The 23475-nt window shown below is 45.1% G+C and overlaps 1 protein-coding gene and 1 long non-coding RNA gene across 3 annotated transcripts in view; both read right to left on the reverse strand.

Moving 5' to 3' along the window:
• Positions 1–3866, reverse strand: part of LOC121582882 (endoplasmic reticulum metallopeptidase 1) — a 68099-nt gene extending 64233 nt beyond the window's left edge. The window contains exon 1 of one of the 2 annotated variants that reach the window (XM_041899035.2): positions 3513–3866. In XM_041899035.2, coding sequence (XP_041754969.1) covers positions 3513–3784 — 272 coding nt within the window. In that variant the 5' untranslated portion in view covers positions 3785–3866. The remainder of the gene's footprint in view (positions 1–3512) is intronic. The other variant, XM_041899036.2, reaches the window with a different exon arrangement.
• A 222-nt stretch (positions 3867–4088) lies between these two features.
• LOC121583415 lies at positions 4089–5038 on the reverse strand. Its single transcript, XR_006003522.1, has 2 exons — positions 4811–5038; positions 4089–4593 (listed from the first exon to the last, which is right to left on the reverse strand). It is a non-coding gene; the product is annotated as an uncharacterized LOC121583415 (long non-coding RNA).
• Positions 5039–23475: the final 18437 nt, after the last annotated feature.

Genomic DNA, 23475 nt, shown 5'->3' on the forward strand with positions numbered 1-23475 from the left:
ACCATGAATTCTGCTCTGTATCAGAGAATTCTACAGGAGAATGTCAGACCATCCGTCTGTGAGCTGAAGCTGAAGCGCAGCTGGGTCATGCAGCAAGACAATGATCCAAAACACACAATCAAGTCTACATGGAAATGGCTAAAAAGCAACAAATTGGACGTTTTGGAATGGCCTAGTCAAAGTCCAGACCTAATCCCAATTGAGATGTTGTGGCAGGACTTGAAACGAGCAGTTCATGCTTGAAAACCCACACGTCACTGAGTTAAAGCAGTTCTGCATGGAAGAGTGGGCCAAAATTCCTCCACAGCGACGTGAGAGACTGATCAACAACTACAGGAAGCATTTGGTTGGAGTCATTGCAGCTAAAGGTGGCACAACCAGTTATTGAGTGTAAGGGGGCAATTACTTTTTCACACGGGGGAATTGGATGTTGCATAACTTTGTTTATGAAATAAATGAAATAAATATGTAATTGTTGTGTTATTTGTCCACTTATGTTCCCTTTATCTAATATTAGGTTTTGGTTGAAGATCATCATTCAGTTTCACAAATATGCAAAAGTAGAGAAAATTTGAAAGGGGGCAAATACTTTTTCATAGCACTGTATGATTAAATATATAAAATAAATAAAAGTAACAAGGTAGAACTATCAATTAGTCAGTCAGTGTTTTTACTGATATCAATTTTGTTTATGAATTATTAAGTGATTCAATATTTCAGAGAAATCGGTAACAGTTCTGCAATTGAATTGGCTACAATCGGAAATCATAGTAGACACAAACCACAGTTGAGTCACCTGCTCCTGTCCTCCCTTCCACTGGCATATTGTTATGTTCAGCAGATAACCGTTTTCTTTTGCTTCCTGTCGTCTGGTGGTCAAAGCAAGAGTGTGAAAAGTCTGGACAATCCCTCCCATTTCGCTCTCTTTAAAATGAATGTCACATCTCCCGGTTCTTACTGACACCTTCCCATGAGCCCCCTCTTTTTCGATTTACTGCAACCAGCAACCAGCAACCTCACCCACTGAGCACCGACCGACACCGGACATCCATGGAATTTGAAAAGTAGTTACAATTTGGTCAGTCTGCCCTGGCCTTGATTTCAATGTCCACAAATGTTCTTTTTTGGTCCGGTCCGGACCAGCCTTGATTTCAAAGTCCACAGACATCTGGACCTGCCTTTATTTGGCCCTCACAAATCTGAACCAATCATAGACGTTTATGTTTCACAAGTTTGGACAGTACAGTACATTTCAGTAAAGAAAAGTAGAGTATAGTTCAGTACAGTAGAGCACAGAAGAGTACAGTACAGTAAAGAAAAGTAGCGTATAGTTTCAGCCCAGTACAGTAAAGGAAAGTAAGAGTATAGTTCAGTACAGTACAGTCCTGTACTGTACAGTAGAGTAGAATAGAGTGGAGTAGAGTTCAGTAGAGTACACAGTAGAGCACACTAAAGTGGAGTACACTATAATGTACTGTACAGAACTCTACTGTTCTGTACTCTACTGAGCTCTAATGTGCTATACTTTGATGTCCAAACTTCTGAAACATAGACGTCAAGTTGACACTCCAGAGTATCTCTGTGGCAGTTTGACGTTGAAGTACAGGTATGTAGACCCCCACCCTCTCCCTAGCCTGGTCCCAGATCTGTTTGTGCTGTCTTGCCAACTCCTATGGTCATTTGTCATGCTTTATCACCATAGGAGTTGGCAAGACAGCACAAACAGATCTGGGACCAGGCTAGGGAGAGGGTGGAGGTGGGGGTCTACATACCTGTACTTCAACGTCAAACTGCCACAGAGATACTCTGGAGTGTCAACTTGACGTCTATGTTTCAGAAGTTTGGACATCAAAGTATAGCACCCCTTAACTTCCCTTCCTCCACTAAAGAGTCCCCAAGGGACAGTATGGCTATGGCTAGGTCTAGGTCATCTGTACCCTAATGACTCCAGATGGTTTCCTTTCCTGTGTGTTAGCCTCAGGGTTGCCCTCAGATTATATAGTCTATACAGCCTGTGTCACATGGACATTCATCAAGTTTATGTGTCTACTTTTGTCTCTCTATGTAATAGTGTCATGAAGCAGGATTTCATAAAATAAGCAGCTGCTTTTTGATTAACTGAACAGCAGCCATCTATCAAATGTTTATTATGGGAATTAAATTAAATAAGTACCTTAGACAATGTACTATGCTACAAGCCTTCAAGTATGTATGCTGCAATAGTCTATGTGCCAGGGGGCTAGGGTCAATCTGTCCTATCTGATGTAATTCTCCTGTCTTATCTGATGTCATCTTTATTTTTTGTACTTTACCCCTTTTTCTCCCCAATTTCATGATATCCAATTGGTAGTTACAGTCTTGTTCCATGGCTGCAACTCCCCTACGGACTCGGGGGAGGCGAAGGTCGAGAGCCATGCGTCCTCCGAAACACGACCCTGCCAAGCCACACTGCTCGCTTAACCCGGAAGCCAGCCGTACCAATGTGTCGGAGGAAACACCATCCAGCTGCCGACTGAAGTCAGCTTGCAGGCGCCCGGCCCGCCACAAGGAGTCGCTAGAGCACGATGGGACAAGGAAATCCCGGCCAGCCAAACCCTCCCCTAAACCGGACGACGCTGGGCCAATTGTGCGCCGCCTCATGGGTCTCCCGGTCACGGCCGGCTGTGACACAGCCTGGGATCGAACCCGGGTCTGTAGTGATACCTCAAGCATTGCAATGCAGTGCCTTAGACCGCTGCGCCACTCAGGAGGCCTGTGTCCTGTGTAATCTTAAGTATGCTCCCTCTAATTCTCACATCTCGCTCTCTCCCCTTCCGGAGGAAGGAGTTGTCAGGCCAGGAAGTCCTGAGGCATGGTCCTAGGGCCTGACAACTCCCGACTGTCGCTAGTCCACCTAGTCGTGCTGCTGATCAAGTCTCTGCTGTTTTGCCTGAGGCTATGGAACCTGTTTCTGCTGTTTTGCCTGAGGCTATGGACCTGTTCACCGAATGTGCTACCTTCTGTTTCTTCCTAGGTTCCTGCCTTTCTAGGGAGTTTTTCCTAGCCACCATGCTTCTATATCTGCATTGCTTGCTCTTTGGGGTTTAGGCTAGGTTCTGTATAAGCACTTTGTGACATCTGCTGACGTAAAAAGGGCTTTATAAATACATTTGATTTGATTCAATTAAGCCTACGTACAGGAACATTGGTCTCTGTCTGGTGATATCACTTTCACTATTGACAGGTTCAGAAAGTCAGAGTCCCTTCCCGTTCCGTTCCGTTTGCTTCCGTTCAAGAAACGTTTTGCAACAGAATCGGCGTAATGTATATGACCCTGACCTGGGTTAACTTGCAGGACAACTCAACTACCGGTGGATTGTATTGTAGCTAGATGGGACTCGCTGAGATAAACATAGAGGAAAAGTTAGCTTGCGCAATGGGGTCTTTAACTGTAACCTGGAAGTTATATCGTGAAATAAGTTATATAACTTGTTGAGATTCGAGAATACATAGGCAACAGTATCATGACTTACCTTGCCCTGACAGCATTGAACTCGCCAGTAGATTTTCCAATGGCAAATTGCTTTAATGATAAATGAACGAGTCCCCACAGCACCAGAATAAATACAATCACCAGCGCAACTCCGACGCCTTCATGTAGCAAGTACAAGCTCACTTCGGGTTTCTTTTTCACGGCACTGCATCCGTTGGTTCCGCATTGATCCTCAGGGTCATTATTCCTTTCCGATACATTGTTTTGTGTCCAGTATGATTTTATTCTCCTAATAGTGGTGCTACTCTCCATCTTTGCCACTGGTATGCCCCGTGTACACTAGCTTGCGGTAAAGTGCCGCTTCAGCCGCCCAGAGTGGCTCGCTTGTGGGCGTGCTGGCAGCATGTTCGACTGTGCGTCAAGAATTCAGCATAGCAAGTTTGTATGAAGGTCTGGTTATTCACAGGTCTAAACCGCTCTGGTAACAACCAAACTGTTCTGCCCTGTTTAAGTGTATAATTGTAATACATACATACAGACAAAGTGTTAATTAAAAGACTGGAGTTTGATACTCCTGGTATTGGATATGACTGAAAAAGAGTCTCACAGACATTCATACCTGAACTGCACCTTTATTTGCCAAGGTAGAGTACATGATCAGTGAATATATTAAATGTATAGGTTACAATGTGGGGATCTCATGCATGGTAATAACTACATGTATATACGACTTGCATCCTTGGTACAAAGTTATATTATACTCAATCCATAGCCTTCATTAATGTCATTCAGACTGTTTTGAAGTTGATACAACCGGCTATGATAGCTGAGGTTCATAGCTAAGTTCTGAACTAATATTTATACAAAACGTTTCAGGGTCCATCCACAGATCGGCTACATAGCTAGCTACACATCCATAGGCATACAGGTATGTTTATCCTCCACTGCACAACAAGCAAGAAAATAGTTAGCTACCTACATTACTTCAGCTGCATAGCAAATATCAGCAAGGCAAGCTTACAAAATTGTACATTCAATTTGCAGTAAATGCTTTAGCTAGATTCTTTACATCCACGGTTTCACAAGACGACAGCCTGGTTTGCTGGTTGTTTCAGGAATCCCTAAAACATGAAACAACCAGAATTACAATTTCATACTTATGTCACAACGTCAATAAAGCTAGCTGGCTAATGTTTGCTAGTCTGCTAGCTTGCTAAATAGCGATTTTCGTAAATTAACTTTATGACAAAAAAATATGCATAATCGTTTGTCTCTACATTAACTAACATATTCCTCTCAACTGTACATTTTTTTGCAGGATTCGTTATAATTACTTACATTTGCTTCCATCCTAGTATTTTTGTCAGCCATCTTTGCTGAAGAAAGTCTCCAGCCGTGGGTTGTATAGCATGAAATTCGTCATGGGAACCACTCGATATGATTGGCCATCGCCCAGCAGTCGCCGCTAGTGATTTGCATAAATTTGGGAAAAGTTTATATTTTTCACCGCCGCCCAAAGGTTTCCGCCCTGTGCGCTTCTCACCGCTTCCATTGAAAATGAATGGGAAGCGGTGTTTCACCGCGTGCTAGCGTGCACGGGGCAGTACTCCAGCAAGCATCGCTTCGGTGAACACCTGACGGATGACTAGGAGGAACATTTACATTTACATTTTAGTCATTTAGCAGACGCTCTTATCCAGAGCGACTTACAGTTAGTGAGTGCATACATTATTTTTCATAAATCAACTGACAGTGTCACCAGCAAAGCACCCCCACACCATCACACCTCCTCCTCCATGCTTCACTGTGGGAACTACACATGCGGAGATCATCCGTTCACCTACTCTGCGTCTCACAAAGACACGGCGGTTGGAATCAAAAATCTCAATTTTGGACTGATCAGACCAAAGGACAGATTTTCACTGTTCTAATGTCCATTGCTCGTGTTCCTTGGCCCAAGCAAGTATCTTCTTCTTAATGGTGTCCTTTAGTAGTGGTTTCTTTGCAGCAATTCGACCATGAAGGCCTGATTCACGCAGTCTCCTCTGAACAATTGATGTTGAGATGTGTCTATTACTTGAACTCTGTGAAGCATTTATTTAGTCTGCAATTTCTGAGGTGCAGTTAACTCTAATGAACGTATCCTCTTTGCAGCAGAGGTAACCTGGGTCTTCCTTTCATGTGGCGGTCTTCATGAGAGCCAGTTTCATCATAGCGCTTGACGGTTTTTGCAACTGCTCTTGAATAAACTTTAAAAGTTCTTGACATTTTCCTGATTTGACTGACCTTCTTGTCTTGAAGTAATGATGGACTGTCATTTCTCTTTGCTTATTTCAGCTGTTCTTCCCTTAATATGGACTTGGTCTTTTACCAAATAGGGCTATCTTCTGTATACCACCCCTACCTTGTCACAACACAACTGATTGGCTGAAACGCATTAAGAAGGAAAGAAATTCCACAAATTAACTTTTAACAAGGCACACCTGTTAACTGAAATGCATTCCAGGTGACTACCTCATGACGCTGGTTGAGAGAATGCCAAGAGTTTGCAAAGCTGTCATCAAGGCAAAGGGTGGCTACTTTGAAGAATCTCAAATATAAAATATATTTTGATTTGTTTAACACTTACTACATGATTCCGTATGTGTTATTTTATAGTTTGATGTCTTCACTATTATTCTACAATGTAGAAAATAGTAAAAATAATGAAAAACCCTTGAATGAGTAGGTTTGTCCAAACTTTTGACTGGTACTGTAAGTATTCAGACCCTTGACTCAGTACTTTGTTGAAGCACCTTTGGCAATGATTACAGCCTCGAGTCTTCTTGGGTATGACGCTACAAGCTTGGCACACCTGTATTTGGGGAGTTTCTCCCATTCTTCTCTGCATATCCTCTCATGCTCTGTAAGGTTGGATGGGGAGCATCGCTGCACAGCTATTTTCAGGTCTCCAGAGATGTTAGATCGGGTTCAAGTCCGGGCTCTGGCTGGGCCACTCAAGGACATTCAGTGACTTATCCCGAAGCCACTCCTGCGTTTTCGTGGCTGTGTGCTTAGGGTCGTTGTCCTGTTGGAAGGTGAACCTTCACCCCAGTCTGAGTCCTGAGCCCTCTGATGCAGGTTTTCATCAAGGATCTCTCTGTACTTTGCTCTGTTCATCTTTCCCTCGATCCTGACTAGTCTCCCAGTCCCTGCCGCTGAAAAACATCCCCACAGCATGATGCTGCCACTACCATGCTTCACAGTAGGGATGGTGTCAGGTTTCCTCCAAATGTGACACTTGGCATTCAGGCCAAAGAGTTCAATCTTGGTTTCATCAGACCAGAGAATCTTGTTTCTCATGGTCTGAGAGTCCTTTAGGTGCCTTTTGGCAAACTCCAAACGAGCTGTCATGTGCCTTTTACTGAGGAGTGGCTTCCATCTGGCCACTCTACCATAAAGGCCCGATTGGTGGAGTGCTGCAGAGATGGTTGTCCTTCTGGAAAGTTCTCCCATCTCCACAGAGGAACTCTAGAGCTCTGTCAGAGTGACCATCGGGTTGTTGGTCACCTCCCTGACCAAGGCACTTCTCCCTCGTTTGCTAAGTTTGGCCGGACGGCCAGCTCTAAGAAGAGTCTTGGTGGTTCCAAGCTTCTTCCATTTAAGAATGATGGAGGCCACTGTGTTCTTGGGGACCTTCAATGCTGCAGAAATTTTTTGGGACCCTTCCCCAGATCTGTGCCTCAACACAATCCTGTCTCTGATCTCTACGGACAATTCCTTCGACCTCATGGCTTGGTTTTTGCTCTGACATGCACTGTCAACTGTGGGACCTATAGAGACAGGTGTGTGCCTTTCCAAATCATGTCCAATCAGTTGAATTTACCACAGGTGGACTCCAATGAAGTTGTAGAAACTTCTCAAGGATGATCAATAGAAACAGGATGCACCTGAGCTCAATTTCAAGTCTCATAGAAAAGGTACTGAATACTTATGTAAATAAGGTATTTCTGTTTCTTATTTTTAATACATTTGCAAACATTTCAAAAAATCAGTTTTTCGCTTTGTCATTATGTGGTATTGTGTGTAGATTGATGAGGAAATGTTTTTCTTTAATCCATTTTAGATTAAGGCAGTAAAGCAACAAAATGTGGAAAAGGTCAATGGGTCTGAATACTTCCCGAATGCACTGTACATAGTTCACTCATTTTGACCAGGGCCCATAGGGTAGTGCATTATACAGGGAAAAGTAATAGGGAATAGGGTGCCCTTTGTGACGCATTCCGACTGTTGAGCCCCACCCTGCCTATTGTAAACCATTTCTCCATCCCAGTTAACCAAACAAAGGGGAGTGGCTGTGCCTATATTGGATGTGCTAAATTACTTTTCATGTCAATTACTTAAATAATAATAAATAATAATATGCCATTTAGCAGACGCTTTTATCCAAAGCGACTTACAGTCATGCGTGCATACATTTTTGTGTATGGGTGGTCCCGGGGATCGAACCCACTACCTTGGCGTTACAAGCGCCGTGCTCTACCAGCTGAGCTATGTGTATGTGTGTGTCCCTTTTGAAGGTCTAATAAAACCTTCATTCAGACAAGAAATCCATATTTTCATTAATGGAGAATTCAACAGACTGAACAGTCATGTACCAATGAGATTAATTAGTTGCATTGCAGTTGTGTGGTATTGTTGCCATTCAGCCTCATCTAGCCTTGGTATGGAATAACTGATAACTGACAAAATACCTCAGCCTTAGGAAATCATTCAGTTTGCACTAATCTTTATTTGACTTACTGTATGTAATACAGAGACACATACCGTATAAAAGTATACATTAAATCTCTAACATTGTCTTAATTGAAAATTAAAGCATAGACTTCCTTTATTCACCATTTCAATAACGAAAGAGCAATACCAGTATTAATGGCCAGCAGGCTCAGACAATATCCAGAAAGTACTAAAACTTCAAGACCCTATGGTCAGATGGCTCATCATAAAGACGTCATGGTAAATAATGCAAACCAAGTATCTGGAGGAGTGGGGAGTCAGTGACTTGAGGGGGAGATAGAACCAGTGGAGGCAGCAACAAGCAGGTAGCATGTAGAGGGGGGCCAGGTGGGATTGGGCCAGGGTGTCCTCAGTCGCGGCCCAAGAGCCTCAGGCCCTCCGGAAGAGGAGACAGAGAAAGAGAAAATATGAGGGTTAGTGAGAGCATGGCTAAGACCATAATACACCACATGCACTGGGGGTAGAGAATAATCAATACTGTTGCTCTGGACACTGGATAATCTGACTAACACACACTTGTTTGACCTCGCTCTGATACTGTAGGCCTACTTATGTTACTTTTCGGGGTCAATTCAGGTAGCATTCAATGTCCTGGGTTTGTGTAAACCATGGCAGCCAGCATTGTATATAAAGAGATGAGCAGAAAGATAAGAATCCTCTGTGTCTGTTGATCTTTTCCCCTTAATTTATTTTTCATGTCAGCCAGGCCCATCTTTTCAAATAATCTATCTCTAGTTGAGTAAAATAAGGAGTCTATTGCTTCAGTCCTTGTTTCGTTTTCACTTCTTGTTACCTGGTAAATAACCATCAACCATGGATAACCACAAGGAGAATAAGGTGAGGAAATAGTCCATGTCAGCCTGGCCCATCTTTTTAAAGAAACACTATTTATTTCAATCTAGTTGAGTAAAATAATTAGTTTTGTTCTTGTCAGAAGATAATTCAGAAATTTGCAGTAAACACTGCTACACTCAGGCATACAACTGAATGTTCTATCCTCAGCCAGGCCTGTCTTTTCAAAGAAAACACAATTTAATTATATCTCTATTTGAGCAAAATAAGTAGTTTTGTTGTGATCAGTAGAAAATCCTAACAATTCAGGTAAAGAGCGCCACAGTAAGGCAGAAAAATCTGAATGTTCTATCATAAAGTGAGAACAATTCGTTTCCCTGGCTGTTGTTTAATAAGGCTTCTACTTAGAAATACTATAAGAGTAAATTAATAGATTACATTCACTGATATAAACCTGTCTCCAATATAATCGCATAGCTTACACAGACCCACCGCGGACCTTTGACAAATAAATATCCGTGTAAAAAGGCGTTCCATGGTTTGTTTTATCAACGATGTCACGGTTTACTATGCCAGAACCCAGAAGCAGACCAGGACAAGGCACGTTGAGAGAAAGGTGAGTGTTTATTAAATAGATTCCGAGTGAGGCTGAATAATCCAGGGAACAGAGCGGGTGGCGTGGATGGGTTGTTGAGGGTGCAGTGGTTGGTCCGGTACTGGCTCGGCAGCCGCCGACCATCAGGCAGAGGTTGGGTGAAGGTTCCGGTGAGAGACTGCAGACAGAACAAAACGGAGGTCAGTACACAGCAAGTCAAAAAGGTGCAAAACAACAAAACTAACACTAATGGCTCAGAGACTGATACGCTGACAAACATACTGTTCATGGCTAACGATCCGGCAGGAACTGGATGTTGGGCCAGAGCCTAAGAAGGGTGATGATCAGGACCAGGTGTGCAGATTGCTGATGGGATGCAGGTGCGGGAAAACAAGAGCGCTCCCTCGGAGCGTTCCCGAACCCTCGGGAAACTGGAGCTACGAACAGGAACACTAGTCACCAGACAGGACCCGACTCAGACAGCCGGGATCGTCACAGTACCCCCTCCGACGAACGCCACCGGGCGGACTCCCGGAGCGCCAGGATGGAGGCGGTAGAAGTCACTGATGAGGTCCGCATCTAGGACCTGTCGCCGCGGAATCCAACTCCTCTCTTCAGGGCCATACCCTCCCAGTCCACGAGATACTGGAAACCCCGGCCCCGCCGTCTGGAATCCATGATGCGACGCACCGTGTAGGCAGGACCACCTCCGATCATCCGAGGAGGAGGAGGAGGAGGCGGAGGAGGCAACAGAGGACTGAGGAAGACAGGCTTGAGGCAGGAGACATGAAAGGTGGGATGGACTCTGAGCGTCCCTCGGTAGTTTGAGTCGAACTGCCACTGGATTGATCACCTTCTCCACCACAAACGGACCAATGAACTTCGGTAACAACTTCCTAGACTCAGTCCGTAACGGAAGATCCCGTGTGGCCAACCAAACCCTATCTCCGATGGTATAGGTGGGAGCGGGGATCCGGCGACGATTCGCCTGGAGCTGATACCGGTCCGAAACTCTAAGGAGTGCCTTTCTGGCCCGATGCCAGGTCCGGTGGCAACGACTGAATATGGGCCTGAACAGAAGGCACTGAGAGCTCCTTCTCCTGAGAAGGAAACAGGGGAGGTTGGTAGCCATACAGGCACTGGAAGGGGAGACATCCCAGTGGCAGATGTAGGAAGAGTATTGTGGGCATACTCAACCCAAGGCAACTGAGAGACCCAGGAGGTGGGGTTGGAAGAGACCAGACAGCGTAGCGTGGATTCCATCTTCTGGTTGGCTCTCTCCGCCTGACCATTGGATTGGGGGTGAAACCCAGATGTGAGACTGACTGTAGCTCCAATGGCCAAACAGAAGGACTTCCAGACAGCAGAGGTAAACTGAGGGCCACGGTCGGGAAACGATATCACTGGGCAACCCGTGGACCCTGAAAACCTCCCTAACCAGGATCTCGGACGTCTCCGAGGCAGAGGGAAGCTTGGCAATAGGCACAAAGTGGGCGAACTTGCTGAATCTGTCCACGATAGTCAGAACGACCGTGTTCCCCTCAGAAGCGGGCAACCCAGTGACGAAGTCCAGGGCCAGATGCGACCATGGTCGCCGGGGAATAGGAAGGGGGTGAAGTAGTCCAGAGCTGGGCCGATTGGTACTCTTATTCTGCGCACACACTGGACAGGCAGCAACAAAACCCCGAGTATCCTCGGCCATGGCAGGCCACCAAAAACGTCTGCGAAGAAACGCCATTGTCCGAGCCACGCCAGGGTGACAAGCCATCTTGCTGGCGTGGGACCATTTGAGGACAGCAGGACGAACCGACTCAGGCACAAACAACCGACCGGGTGGACCGTTACCGGGACCGGGCTGAGTCCGAAGGGCCGCCAGCACCTCCTCCTCAATCTTCCACATAACTGCTCCCACGACGCAGTTCCGGGGGAGGATTGTCTCGGTCTTGGACCCACTCTCCTCCGTCTTGGAGAACATCCGGGACAAGGCGTCCGCCTTGCCGTTCTTAGATCCAGGTCGGAACGTCAGGGCAAACTTGAATCGTCCCGAAAACAACGCCCACCTGGCCTGGACGGGAGTTGAGACGCGTTTAGCCGATTGCACGTAAGCAAGATTCTTGTGGTCAGTCCAGACAATAAACGGTTGCTCCGCCCCCCTCCAACCAGTGGCGCCACTCCTCCAAGGCAAGTTTCACCGCGAGAAGCTCCCGGTTACCCACATCGTAATTCCTCTCCGCAGGCGAAAGGCGACGAGAGTAGTAGGCGCAGGGATGGAGTTTACTGTCCGTGGAGCATCGCTGCGACAGGATGGCGCCAACTCCCACATCAGACGCGTCCACTTCAACGACGAACTGACGGGCCGTGTCCGGTTGAGAGAGAATCGGTGCGTTGGTGAATCGCCTCTTCAAATCCAGAAACGCTCGATCCGCCTCCGGATTCCACTTGAAGGTCCTGATACTGGAAGTCAAGGCAGTTAATGGAGCGGCCACACGGCTGTAATCCCGGATGAATCTGCGGTAGAAATTCGCAAACCCCAAAAATCTCTGGAGCTGCAATCTCGTACCGGGCTGGGCCCATTCCAGAACCGCTCTAACCTTCTCCTGGTCCATCCTAATCTCTCCCCTGGAGATGATGTACCCGAGAAAGGATGTCGTGTGGGCGTGAAACTCGCACTTCTCGGCCCTTCACGAACAGGCGATTCTCCAACAATCGCTGCAGAACCTGCCGGACATGCTGGACGTGGTCGGAAGGTTCCTTCGAGAAGATCAGAATGTCATCCAGGTAAACAAACACAAAGAGACCGATCATATCTCTCAGGACGTCGTTCACCATACTCTGGAATACCGCTGGAGCATTGGTCAGTCCAAACGGCATCACCTGATACTCGAAGTGACCCATCGGTGTATTGAAACCCGTCAACCACTCGTCCCCACTCTCTGATCCGGACCAGGTGATACGCATTGCGTAGGTCTAGCTTGGTGAACACCGTGAGCACCCTGTAAGGAGTCGAAGGCAGAACTCATCAAGGGCAGGGGATACTTGTTCTTGACCGTGATGTCATTCAACCCCGATAATCAATACACGGTCGAAGAGAGCCATCCTTCTTACCCACAAAGAAGAATCCTGCCCCCAGGGGTGATGACGAGGGACGAACGAGACCAGCAGCTAGGGACTCCTTGATGTAGGTCTCCAACGCCTCACGTTCAGGTCGGGAGATACTGTATAACCTTCCCTTGGGGTAGACAGCTCCAGGGACCAGGTTGATGGCACAATCATATGGTCGGTGGGGAGGGAGTGCCAGAGCCTTCTGCTTACTGAAAACTTCCCCCAAATCGTGATATGTCTCGGGGAACCAGGGACAAATCTGGGGGTTTAGCCTCAATCACCTGACTGGGAACCGAATGGGGGCAGGCAGTCTTGAGACAGTTAGCATGACAATCAAGGCTCCAACTCGTTACCTTGCCCGTCACCCAATCGAACGTGGGATTGTGTTCCTTCAGCCAGGGGTATCCAAGGACCAGAGGAACATGGGAAGACGGCAGAATGAAGAATGAAATCATCTCAGAATGATTCCCGACAACCGCATCTTAACCGGTTCAGTCCTCATCGTGATACGCGCCAGACTACTGCCGTTCAGAGTGGTCGCCAATGGCTTCCGGCAATTGCTCCTTGGAAAGCCCCAGCTGTTCCACCAACTCGGCATCAAGAAAGCTTCCATCGGCACCTGAATCGATAAAAGCGTTAAGCGCTAAGCTCTGATTCCTGTTCACAAGGGTAGCCGGGAAACGGGGTCTGACAGAGGTACTGAGAGAGTTGAAACTGGCTCGCTAAAAGTCCTCCCAACTTTAGCGAGCCGGGCAGTTTGACGACCGCCGGGAACAAGTGGAGATGTAATGTCCCGAGCTACCACAGTAGAGGCAGCAGTTGGTCTTACGTCTATGTTGACGCTCCTCCTTGGTTAACCCGTGCCGCCCCACTTGCATGGGTTCAGAATCGGGAGAGAGGACCTCTCCACTAATCCATTGTGGTGGAGAATGATCGACGTGTTCTGGTCCATCACCCGACCCGACTGGGAACTGAGAAGCTGATCGATTGGACGGACCCCATTGCTTCTCCTCCTTCGCCTCTCGGACTCGATTATCCACCCGAATAGACAAGGCTACCAAGCTGTCCAGGTCACTAGGCTCCGGATAGGAGATCAACTCATCCTTGAGCTGCTCCGACAGACCCTGGTAAAAGGCCGCTTGCAGAGACTCTCGTTCCACCCACTCTCCACAGCCAACGTCTTGAACTCGATCACGAAGTCGGCCACGCATGCGAGTTCCTTGGCGAAGCGAAAACAGGCGCCTAGCTGCGTCCCTCCCTCGGACGGAATGGTCGAAGAGCTTCCTCATCTCGGCCGTGAACCCTGGTATGAAGCCATGCAGGGGATCCTGTCGTTCCCAAACGGCTGAAGCCCACTCCAGCGCTCGACCACGCAGCAACTCAATCACAAAGGCTATCCTAGCCTTGTCTGTGGCATAAGAGTAGGGCTGTAGATCGAACACTAATCCACACTGCATAAGGAAGGAACGGCATCTTCCCAGCTCCCCCTCATATTTATCCGGCGCCGGAACCTTGGGCTCACGGATGGACACAGCTTCAGAAGCGGCAGGCGAGATGGGTGAAACCGGTAGTGGATCCTCCACCGGACACTTACGTTGGTTCTGGACCTCCGTCAGACCGGTAGAAAGGTTCCGAACTGACAACGCGATCTCCTGTAGTACCGTGCTATGATGGCCCAACATCTTCTCCTGCTGGGTAATAGCATGGCGAACAGAGTCCAGGTCCGCTGGGTTCATTACTGGCCGGATCGTTCTGTCACGGTTTACTATGCCAGAACCCAGAAGCAGACCAGGACAAGGTACGTTGAGAGAAAGGTGAGTGTTTATTAAATAGATTCCGAGTGAGGCTGAATAATCCAGGGAACAGAGCGGGTGGCGTGGATGGGTTGTTGAGGGTGCAGTGGTTGGTCCGGTACTGGCTCGGCAGCCGCCGACCATCAGGCAGAGGTTGGGTGAAGGTTCCGGGTGAGAGACTGCAGACAGAACAAAACGGAGGTCAGTACACAGCAAGTCAAAAAGGTGCAAAACAACAAAACTAACACTAATGGCTCAGAGACTGATACGCTGACAAACATACTGTTCATGGCTAACGATCCGGCAGGAACTGGATGTTGGGCCAGAGCCTAAGAAGGGTGATGATCAGGACCAGGTGTGCAGATTGCTGATGGGATGCAGGTGCGGAAAACAAGAGCGCTCCCCGGAGCGTTCCCGAACCCTCGGGAAACTGGAGCTTACGAACAGGAACACTAGTCACCAGACAGGACCCGACTCAGACAGCCGGGATCGTCACAAACGAGCTCAATGTATTTTATCAACGAGCTCAATGTATTCCAAACACTGGTGGTAACCAGATGATCCCAATAATTTAGGTAGCCTAGTATATTCTATTGCGAAGCTACTAGTCACTAGCTAGAGAGCGAGTGAAGTGTGTGATAATGAAGGGAAAATAGTGAAATCAAAGAATGGAACAAAACTAGCAAAGAAGACAAGGACCGGTCCAATAATGCATTTCTTATATAATGCGTTTTTTGGACAAGGAGGTTCATTTGGGAAATCAATTTGTAATATTGAGGACTTTGAACAAAGCAGTGGGAAAGGTGGATTCAATAAAGGTGACTAGAAGCGGCCTAGTTTTGGTTAATTGTGTCGATGAAGAACAGAAAAAGCGTGCACTAGATCTGGCAAAATTGCCCACGTCAGAAGCAGTGGCGATTTTAGCATGTAAACCTTGGAGGGGCAAACTCCCCATTAAAAAATAAATGCATGCCAGCAAAGCCACTACAAAGCACAACACAACACTAAACAATACATTAATTGCATTATAACGGTGACAAACGGTACCCACAAACTGTCAGAGCCTACATAAAGCTGTCCCAACAGCAAAGCTTTATTTTCAGCACCATGTAGTGAATCCTTGCCACTGTTACAACTGGCTATCAGCAGATCCTTGTCTGGCAGCGAAACAGTTCATTCAGCCTCATTTACTGCCTTTTAAAAAAACAGAGCTGATACGGCTGACTTGCTTAAACAAATGTGGTTTCTACTGACAATTGAGATGTACAAACTATGGCATAAGGGGACGATGAGCTATAAGAGGCAATCCGTAATTTCGATTAAGACATTAATGAGCGAGTTAGGATGGAAGTAGTCAATATAATTTGTTCAGCACTTTTGAAATGTACAGCGACAGAATTCAGAACATGGGCCGTTCTTACAGTATTCTCCCTGTACACCAAGTCAGAACCGTAGGATAAATAAAGGGGGCATATAAGCAGACAATGAAAACTCTTACAATATTCGATGATTTAATTACTCTAAAACAGGCTATAGGCTACATGTGCACCACCATGTCAGAACAGTAGGCTAAGTTATGAGGGGGAAAGGGACCAAATTATTAGGGTGAGGCACATGGGCTACTAACAGCTTACTACACAACATACACTTAGTATTACTTTCTTAGCTACAGTATACATATCTCCCTGGCATATTACATCATTTATGCAGCAGCATACAATCCATTTTTGGACTCACCTTGTTGTGCTGTGCTCACTTAACAGGAAGGTGGCACAGCGGTCCTTCTTGTGGGCAAATTTTGTCATCAAACTTTGTTGTCAAAGTCTGGCATTCTCTGGACTTATGGTGCTTTCAAGACAATTGGGGGCTCATTTTTTTCAGAGTTCCCAGTTGTCTTGAACTTACTGAAGTCTGAGATTTCCCAGTTCTGAGTTTCCAGTTGTTTTGAACACGGCAGAAGTCATGCTGGATTGAGAGCAAAGAGACCCTTAAACCCAGACTTGGACCACACACCCACTCCACTGAATAGCAGGCTAGTAATTGCTTTGCAACGCTTGCAGTTAGCCACTGCTTCCTTCCAAACCACTCATTGTTGAATTTGCGATTTCCAACTTGTTGTGTAATGTTTATGTCCAATGGCCGATGAGCGCTGATACGTTTTATCCATAATTTGAAAAGATTGAAAAGGATTTGCCAGTAGATTGTTGACTTGATTCATAATGATGACTGCTTGTCTAGCTTGCTAGCTAAGATTTTGAAAGTGTGACATTGACATGATCAGTCCAATCAAAGCTATGGTAGATATAACGTGATTTGACGTCATTTTATCTGTGGCCAATGACCTTGAGCCTTCTTGGATGGGCACTTTTAATGTAACTCTATGGCAGCACCCAAGGGGCTTGAATTCTCGAGCTCTCCCTGTAGATTTTGCAGTGACGTACTGTCGCCATGAGTGACAGAACACTGAACCAATCACGGCGCAACTAGAGAACATTACCAACCCCTACGCTCCGTATTTTCCGCTGGCTGCCCCACCACCACAGAAATCACTGAGCTAGGCTGAAACACCTGCATTTTGAAACGGCCTTACTCAATAAAGCAAAAAAGAGACCATGTTTGTGTGCGGCTTTATTCACTCAAATATTATTATTTTTTTTACATTGTTTGCAAACTGTTATGTGACACGTATTAATGCCAAAATATTCATTCATGTCAGAAGTAACCTGTATTGATCTTCGGAGCAGGGTGCCTGCCAAAGGAGTTATAGCTGGAGTCTCGTGGGGATCATACTCTGGACTTCCTTGAGTGCCCTGTTAGGGTGAAGGTGGTCAAGGTGTCAAGGATCAGGGCTGTGCAGCTGATCTCCTATGTGGAGGCAGTGAAGAGAGTCGAAGGGGCAAGAGGCAACAGTGTTGAAGATATGTCGGTGGATGCATTGCTACTAGTTTCTAGTGTTTTAAGTCAATCGAGTGATCTGGATACATTCATTGTGAAGAAGGTGGAGTTTGTGGCATTTATAGCCACAGTGATTAATTGTACAGCACAAGTGTCTAAGAAGTCCAAAAAGCTGGACATCATTATATCTGCAGCCAATACGTTTTTGGGGCTCCAAGACTTCACGGCAGAAGCACTGCAAGGACTATTGTCGCTAGGAAATGTCCCGCCTTCACAGGAGTTTTCTGAGCCTGTGTAGGGACCTGATTAGAATTAATTGTTTACAGAAAATGCAGGTTGATTTTGTTTAGTTAATTTAGCTTTTGATTGTTTGTATGATATTCTATTTATTTTTACCCACATTATTTCATTTTTTGAGATCCTTATTATCCACCCGCACAGTAAGTGGCGGAATGCACATCCAATTGTTGCGAACGCCATTTTACCATAGAAGAAGAAGAAGAAGAAGAAGAAGAAGAAGAAGAAGACTCCACTCTGTGAGGCACATCTATCTGCAGGTTGATAGTGCAGTTTGTTTAGGCAATTTTACAGCTAACTAGCTACTTTACATGCTGATATTGTCTTTGGTATTATTGTGTGCAGCTACGTTTGCTTGCTTGCTAGCTGGCTACCTACCTACCTAGCTAGCTAGCTAGCCAGCCAGCCAGCCCATAGAGAGAGCATTGCATTGTGGATTTTGTAGTCGACTTGAGCTGTAACAGATTTCGACAACAACTTTCCATGTTGCTACCAACCTTATTATAATGCCAAAATTAAACATTTGTTCACTAAAAATATTGTTCTCGCATATTAGTGTTATTTAACACTGTAAACCAAAGGAATTAATGGTTTTGGGTGGATTTTTCCTTTAAGTACTAGCGGGTGAGGGCATTCACAGCGACCACTCAGATGAGCTCCAGCTAGCTGTTTTTACATGGTCCTTTATATTGCCAGATTCTGACCTGGCTACAGTGAAGATTTTCCAGTACCCAAAAGAGGAGTCGTTTCTGCAACCCAGGATGCAGACGAGTTATCCTGCATTCCTAAACAGAATGGGTCTGCTTTCACTACCCATAACACACACACACAAAGCCATCAATTCCCAGAAGAAGATGAGCTGCGAGGCCCTACACATCTCTCTCATCGCACAGTAGACCAGCCCTACTGCAGGCCTCCTCAGTGGTCAGGGAGTAACCACACCCTCACCATCAGGGAGGTTATGGCCCAGCCCCATAAACAATGAGGACCAGCCCCATAAGCGAGACGAGATCAGGAGGGCATACTTTAGGGAAGGGTTCCCCAAACTCGGTCCAAGGGCCCCCCCTACAGGGTGCACATTTTGTTTTTTGCCCTTGCACTACACTGCTGATTCAAATAATCAAAGCTTGATGCTGAGTTGGTTATTTGAATCAGCTATATAGTGCTAGGGCAAAGTTTGGACCCAGGACCAAGTTTGGGAAATCCTGCTCTAGGGAAGGGGTGTCAAACTCATTCCATGGAGGGCCTAGTGTCAGCAGGTTTTTCTTTTTTTCTTTCAATTAAGACATAGACAACACGGTGAGGGGAGTTCCTTACTAATTAGTGACTTTATTTCATCAATCAAGTACAAGGAAGGAGTGAAAACCCGCAGACACTCGGCCCTCCATGGAATGAGTTTGACACGTGCTCTAGGGCCTCCCGGCCATGGGTGGACTGGGTCAAAAATTCAGAAACGGCATTTTAACACTACAAATTACTATTATATATTAAGGAATTGGCAATTAATCTGTGTGTGTCTCTCTCGCTCTGTTTTCTTCCTACCTCCACTGCACTCGTCCCTGAGCTGTCTCTGCTAAGCCTAGCATCCTTTTCCACGGTACTGGTACCAGAAGACCAGGGGGCCACAAAGCCCAGCAACATCCTATATGTGAATGAATAAACACATTTATTAGATAAAGACGAAAAAATACTGAATAAATGCCTAATGGGTTACCATTGGCTCATAATACCTTATAAAAGCCTAACTACTTATTTTGCAAATCAATGCCTAGCTATCATCAAATCAAAGTTTATTGGTCACACGCCCAAAATACAGAATGTAAATGTTTACATTTTACATTACATTTTAGTCATTTAGCAGACGCTCTTATCCAGAGCGACTTGCAGTTTTTTAGTGAGTGCATACAATTTCATTCTGACCCCCGTGGAACTAGCTAGCATTAAATAATTTAAAACATTTGTTGTATGTTTGACTAGTCTTGAATCAAATAAGTAAGTTAGGTTCCCATGTGTTTGTTTGGATCATAACTATATAACAACCTTACCAAATGCATGTTATTTCAGACGTGTCTAGCCCAATGGTATTACAACTTTTTCAGCGGGGAAAACATAGAAATGCTACCAAAAATAATTTACTGAAACTTAATACAAATGACGGAGTCACCCATGATTCACCAAACTATATTTTGAAAGAGGAAGTAAAGTACTTTAAGCATTTTTTTTAGTTTCAGTTTCCTCCAAAGTACGACTGGAGTTTATATATAAATTACTGGAATATTTCAATTTAGGAGAATCTCTTATAAAATGGGTTAAAGTTATGTATAGTAACCCTAGGTGTAAAATAGTAAATAATGTCTACTTCTCAGAAAGTTTTAAACTGTCAAGAGGAGTAAAACAAGGTTGTCCACTATCGGCATATCTATTTATTATTGCCATCGAAATGTTAGCTGTTAAAATCAGATCTAACAATAATATCAAGGGGTTAGAAATCCAGGGCTTAAAAACAAAGGTGTCATTGTACGCTGATGATTCATGTTTTCTTTTAAATCCACAATTTGGATCCCTCCACAGCCTCATAAAGGATCTAGATACTTTTTCTAATCTCTATGGATTAAAACCAAATTATGATAAATATACATAACGTATTGGAACACTAAAAAATATTCAATTTTATTTGGAATTGCAAACCAGATTACAACCCCTCACTTTCAGTTATTTGAAAATGAAATAATCTCCAAAATATCGCTATTTTTAAAACAAGCCATAGAAAGTTGGTTGCAATTTCAGTTTAATCCACCAGAAAAGACAGAATAAATAATACAACAAATATTGTGGTTAAACTCAAATATACTAATTGATAGAAAACCAATATTTTTCGATAAAATGTTTTACAAATGGTATAATCTTAGTAAATTATATCATAAATGGGACTGGTGTCACACATGCAGCTAACAAAAATATATGGAAATATCTGCACTACCCAAAATTACAACCAACTAATTTCAGCATTACCGCAAAAATGGAAGAGGCAAGTGGAAGGGGGAAAAAAGTAAGGAACTTGTCTGTCGGCCCTGCATTAAAGACCAAAATTGGTTAAAGAAAATAGTGATAAATAAAGAAATATACCAGTTTCATTTAAGGACCAAAAAACTGACAGCTGTGCCATATAGATTGCTAAATAGTTGGGAAGAGATTTCTGATGTACCGATTCCATGGCACATGGTTTATGAACTGACACGCAAAACGACGCTGGATTCAAAACTTAGAATTTTTCAATTTAAATTATTATACAACCAATAGAATGCCACCAATAGAATGTTATATATATGGGGTATACAACCTTCCCAGCTCTGCAGATTTTGCTGCGAAGAGACAGAGTCATTAGATAATTTATTTTGGTACTGTCCATATGTAGCTTGTTTTTGGTCACAGGTCCAGGAATGGCTGAAGAATTGCAACATTTACCTGGAGCTAATGCTGCAGATAGCAATACTGGGAGATTTGAAAAGTCATAGTCAATCGATCAATAATATAATAATACTTTTAGCAAAAATGTTTATCTTTAATTTACAATCTGTAGAAACTATGAGAATAGAAAGGTTCAGAACTTTTGTGAAGCATCACAGCACAGTTGAAAAATATATGGCAAATAGAAATCCAATATGGATGGTGTTAAGAGATGGATGGGAGGGGTTGAATGGAGCTGAATGGTGGGACTAATAACAACAAGATAACAAATGTAATATATATATATAGGTTCAGAACTTTTGTGAAACAGCACAGTTAAAAATATATGGCAAATAGAAGTCTCTGAATGTCCTTGAGTGGTCCAGCCAGAGCCCAGACTTGAACCCGATCGAACATCTCTGGAGAGATCTGAAAATAGCTGTGCAGCAACACTCACCTCATGTTTAATACATTTGCAAGAGATTCTAAAAAACAGTTTTTGCTTTGTCATTATGGGGTATTGTGTGTAGATTGATGAGGGGCAAAAAACTATTTAATCCATTTTAGAATAAGGCTGTAACGTAATACAATTTGGAAAAAGTCAAGGGGTCTGAATACTTTCCGAATGCACTGTATTAGACAAAGAAGAAAATCACTGAATAAATGCTTATAAATCAGTGGTTCATAAAGCGGAGTTACAATGTTTTGGGGGGTCGCGAATATGAAACTGAAAAATATATTTTAAAAAATATGTATATATTCTTTTTCATACATATTTTATTTTAATAGGCTACATATAGCCTACCATTTCTATTGTATAGCTACAGTGCATTCAGAAAGTATTCAGACCCCTTGACTTTTTCCACATTTTGTTATGTTACAGACTTATTCTAAAATGGAATAAATAAATACAATTCTCATCAATCTACACACAATACCCCATAAGGACAAAGTGAAAACAGGTTTTTATTTATTTTTTGCAAATTTATAAAAAATAAAAAACAGAAATGCCTTATTTACATAAGTATTCAGACTCAACTCCAGCTCTAGTCGGCCCTCAGTCCACTGCTCCGCCAGACTTTAGGTTCTCTGCCCCACTAGGCCCGCAGCCTTTCCTCAGTAGGTCCACAGCCCCCAGCCTCAGTTGGCAAGCAGTCGGCTCCCTTACTGCTACAAGCCAACCTCATTCCTTAGTTCTAGGCCCTGGGTCTCCTGTCCCGCTATGCTCTGAGTTATTTGCTCCTCTAGGTGTGCAGTCCCTGCCTCTAGCCAATTCGCACCCCACAGCCTTAGCCGGCGACCAGCTAGGCTACAAGTTCCCTGCTCAGCTAGTTTTGCAGCCTCCCACCATACATGGCTTGCAGTACTCAGTAATAGGTTCAAAATCCCCTGCGCTGTCAGGCCCTGAGTTTCCTGCCATGCTAGGGCCTCAGCCCCCTGACCTGGGTGACCCACCGTTCCCTGACTCTGGGGGCCTGCTGTCTCTAGTTTTGGAAGAGCCTGCTGCCCTCGCACCTGGGGAACCACCTGACCGTGTCTCCGGGGCCCAGCTGGCCCCTGCTTCCAGATCCCTGATGAGCCTCCCCACCTGGTCCACCATGGAAGTTATCTCTTTCAGCTGTGTTGAAAGAGTCACCAACCTCAGCTGCAGCCAGTGAGCTGCCAACGACAGTTGTAGCCGGCGTGCCACATTCCTCCGCCGCAGTAGGCGAGCCACCTCCTCCAGCCGTGGCCAGTCTCCGGCACCATAATCAGACCCCAGGGATGGGCCCCAGCGTCCCTGCACCAGCTGAGTTAGAGGATCCTCCGCCACTCCCGTGGCATCCCATGGGGCGGCCAGACACTGTTCCCGTAATGTTGTGCACTCTCCTCACGGGGCGGCCCCTTATGTCCAGGGGCGGCTGTAAAAAAGGACATGCCTGTGCACGTGACAGTTAGGGTGATTTCCCCATTTCTCAGCTGTCCGTCACAGCCTCCTGGTTTCCACCAATCAGCGTGCCCGAATGCACATTTGGACTCTGACCCCTCCCACTCCAGGTCAGAGTGGCTATCGTTGTCGGCAGACGAAGACGCAAATTTGGCTGCCGACCAAGTTATCAGTGTGTTTTAATCTAGAAGTGGTGTGCGTGCATCTGAAATAAACCACAAAGATTACGTCTATGATGTGAGTGTGCAACTGTGTGGTGGTGGCCAACAGATAATAAACCTCTGGATATGGACACATCTGCCTTGTTCTTGCCGGACAGCCTGTAGTGAGTCAGAACCTTAACAATCAGCATTAAGTACTAGCGGGTGAGGGCATTCAC

This window comes from Coregonus clupeaformis, chromosome 15, assembly GCF_020615455.1.
Source record: "Coregonus clupeaformis isolate EN_2021a chromosome 15, ASM2061545v1, whole genome shotgun sequence".
NCBI lineage: Eukaryota > Metazoa > Chordata > Actinopteri > Salmoniformes > Salmonidae > Coregonus > Coregonus clupeaformis.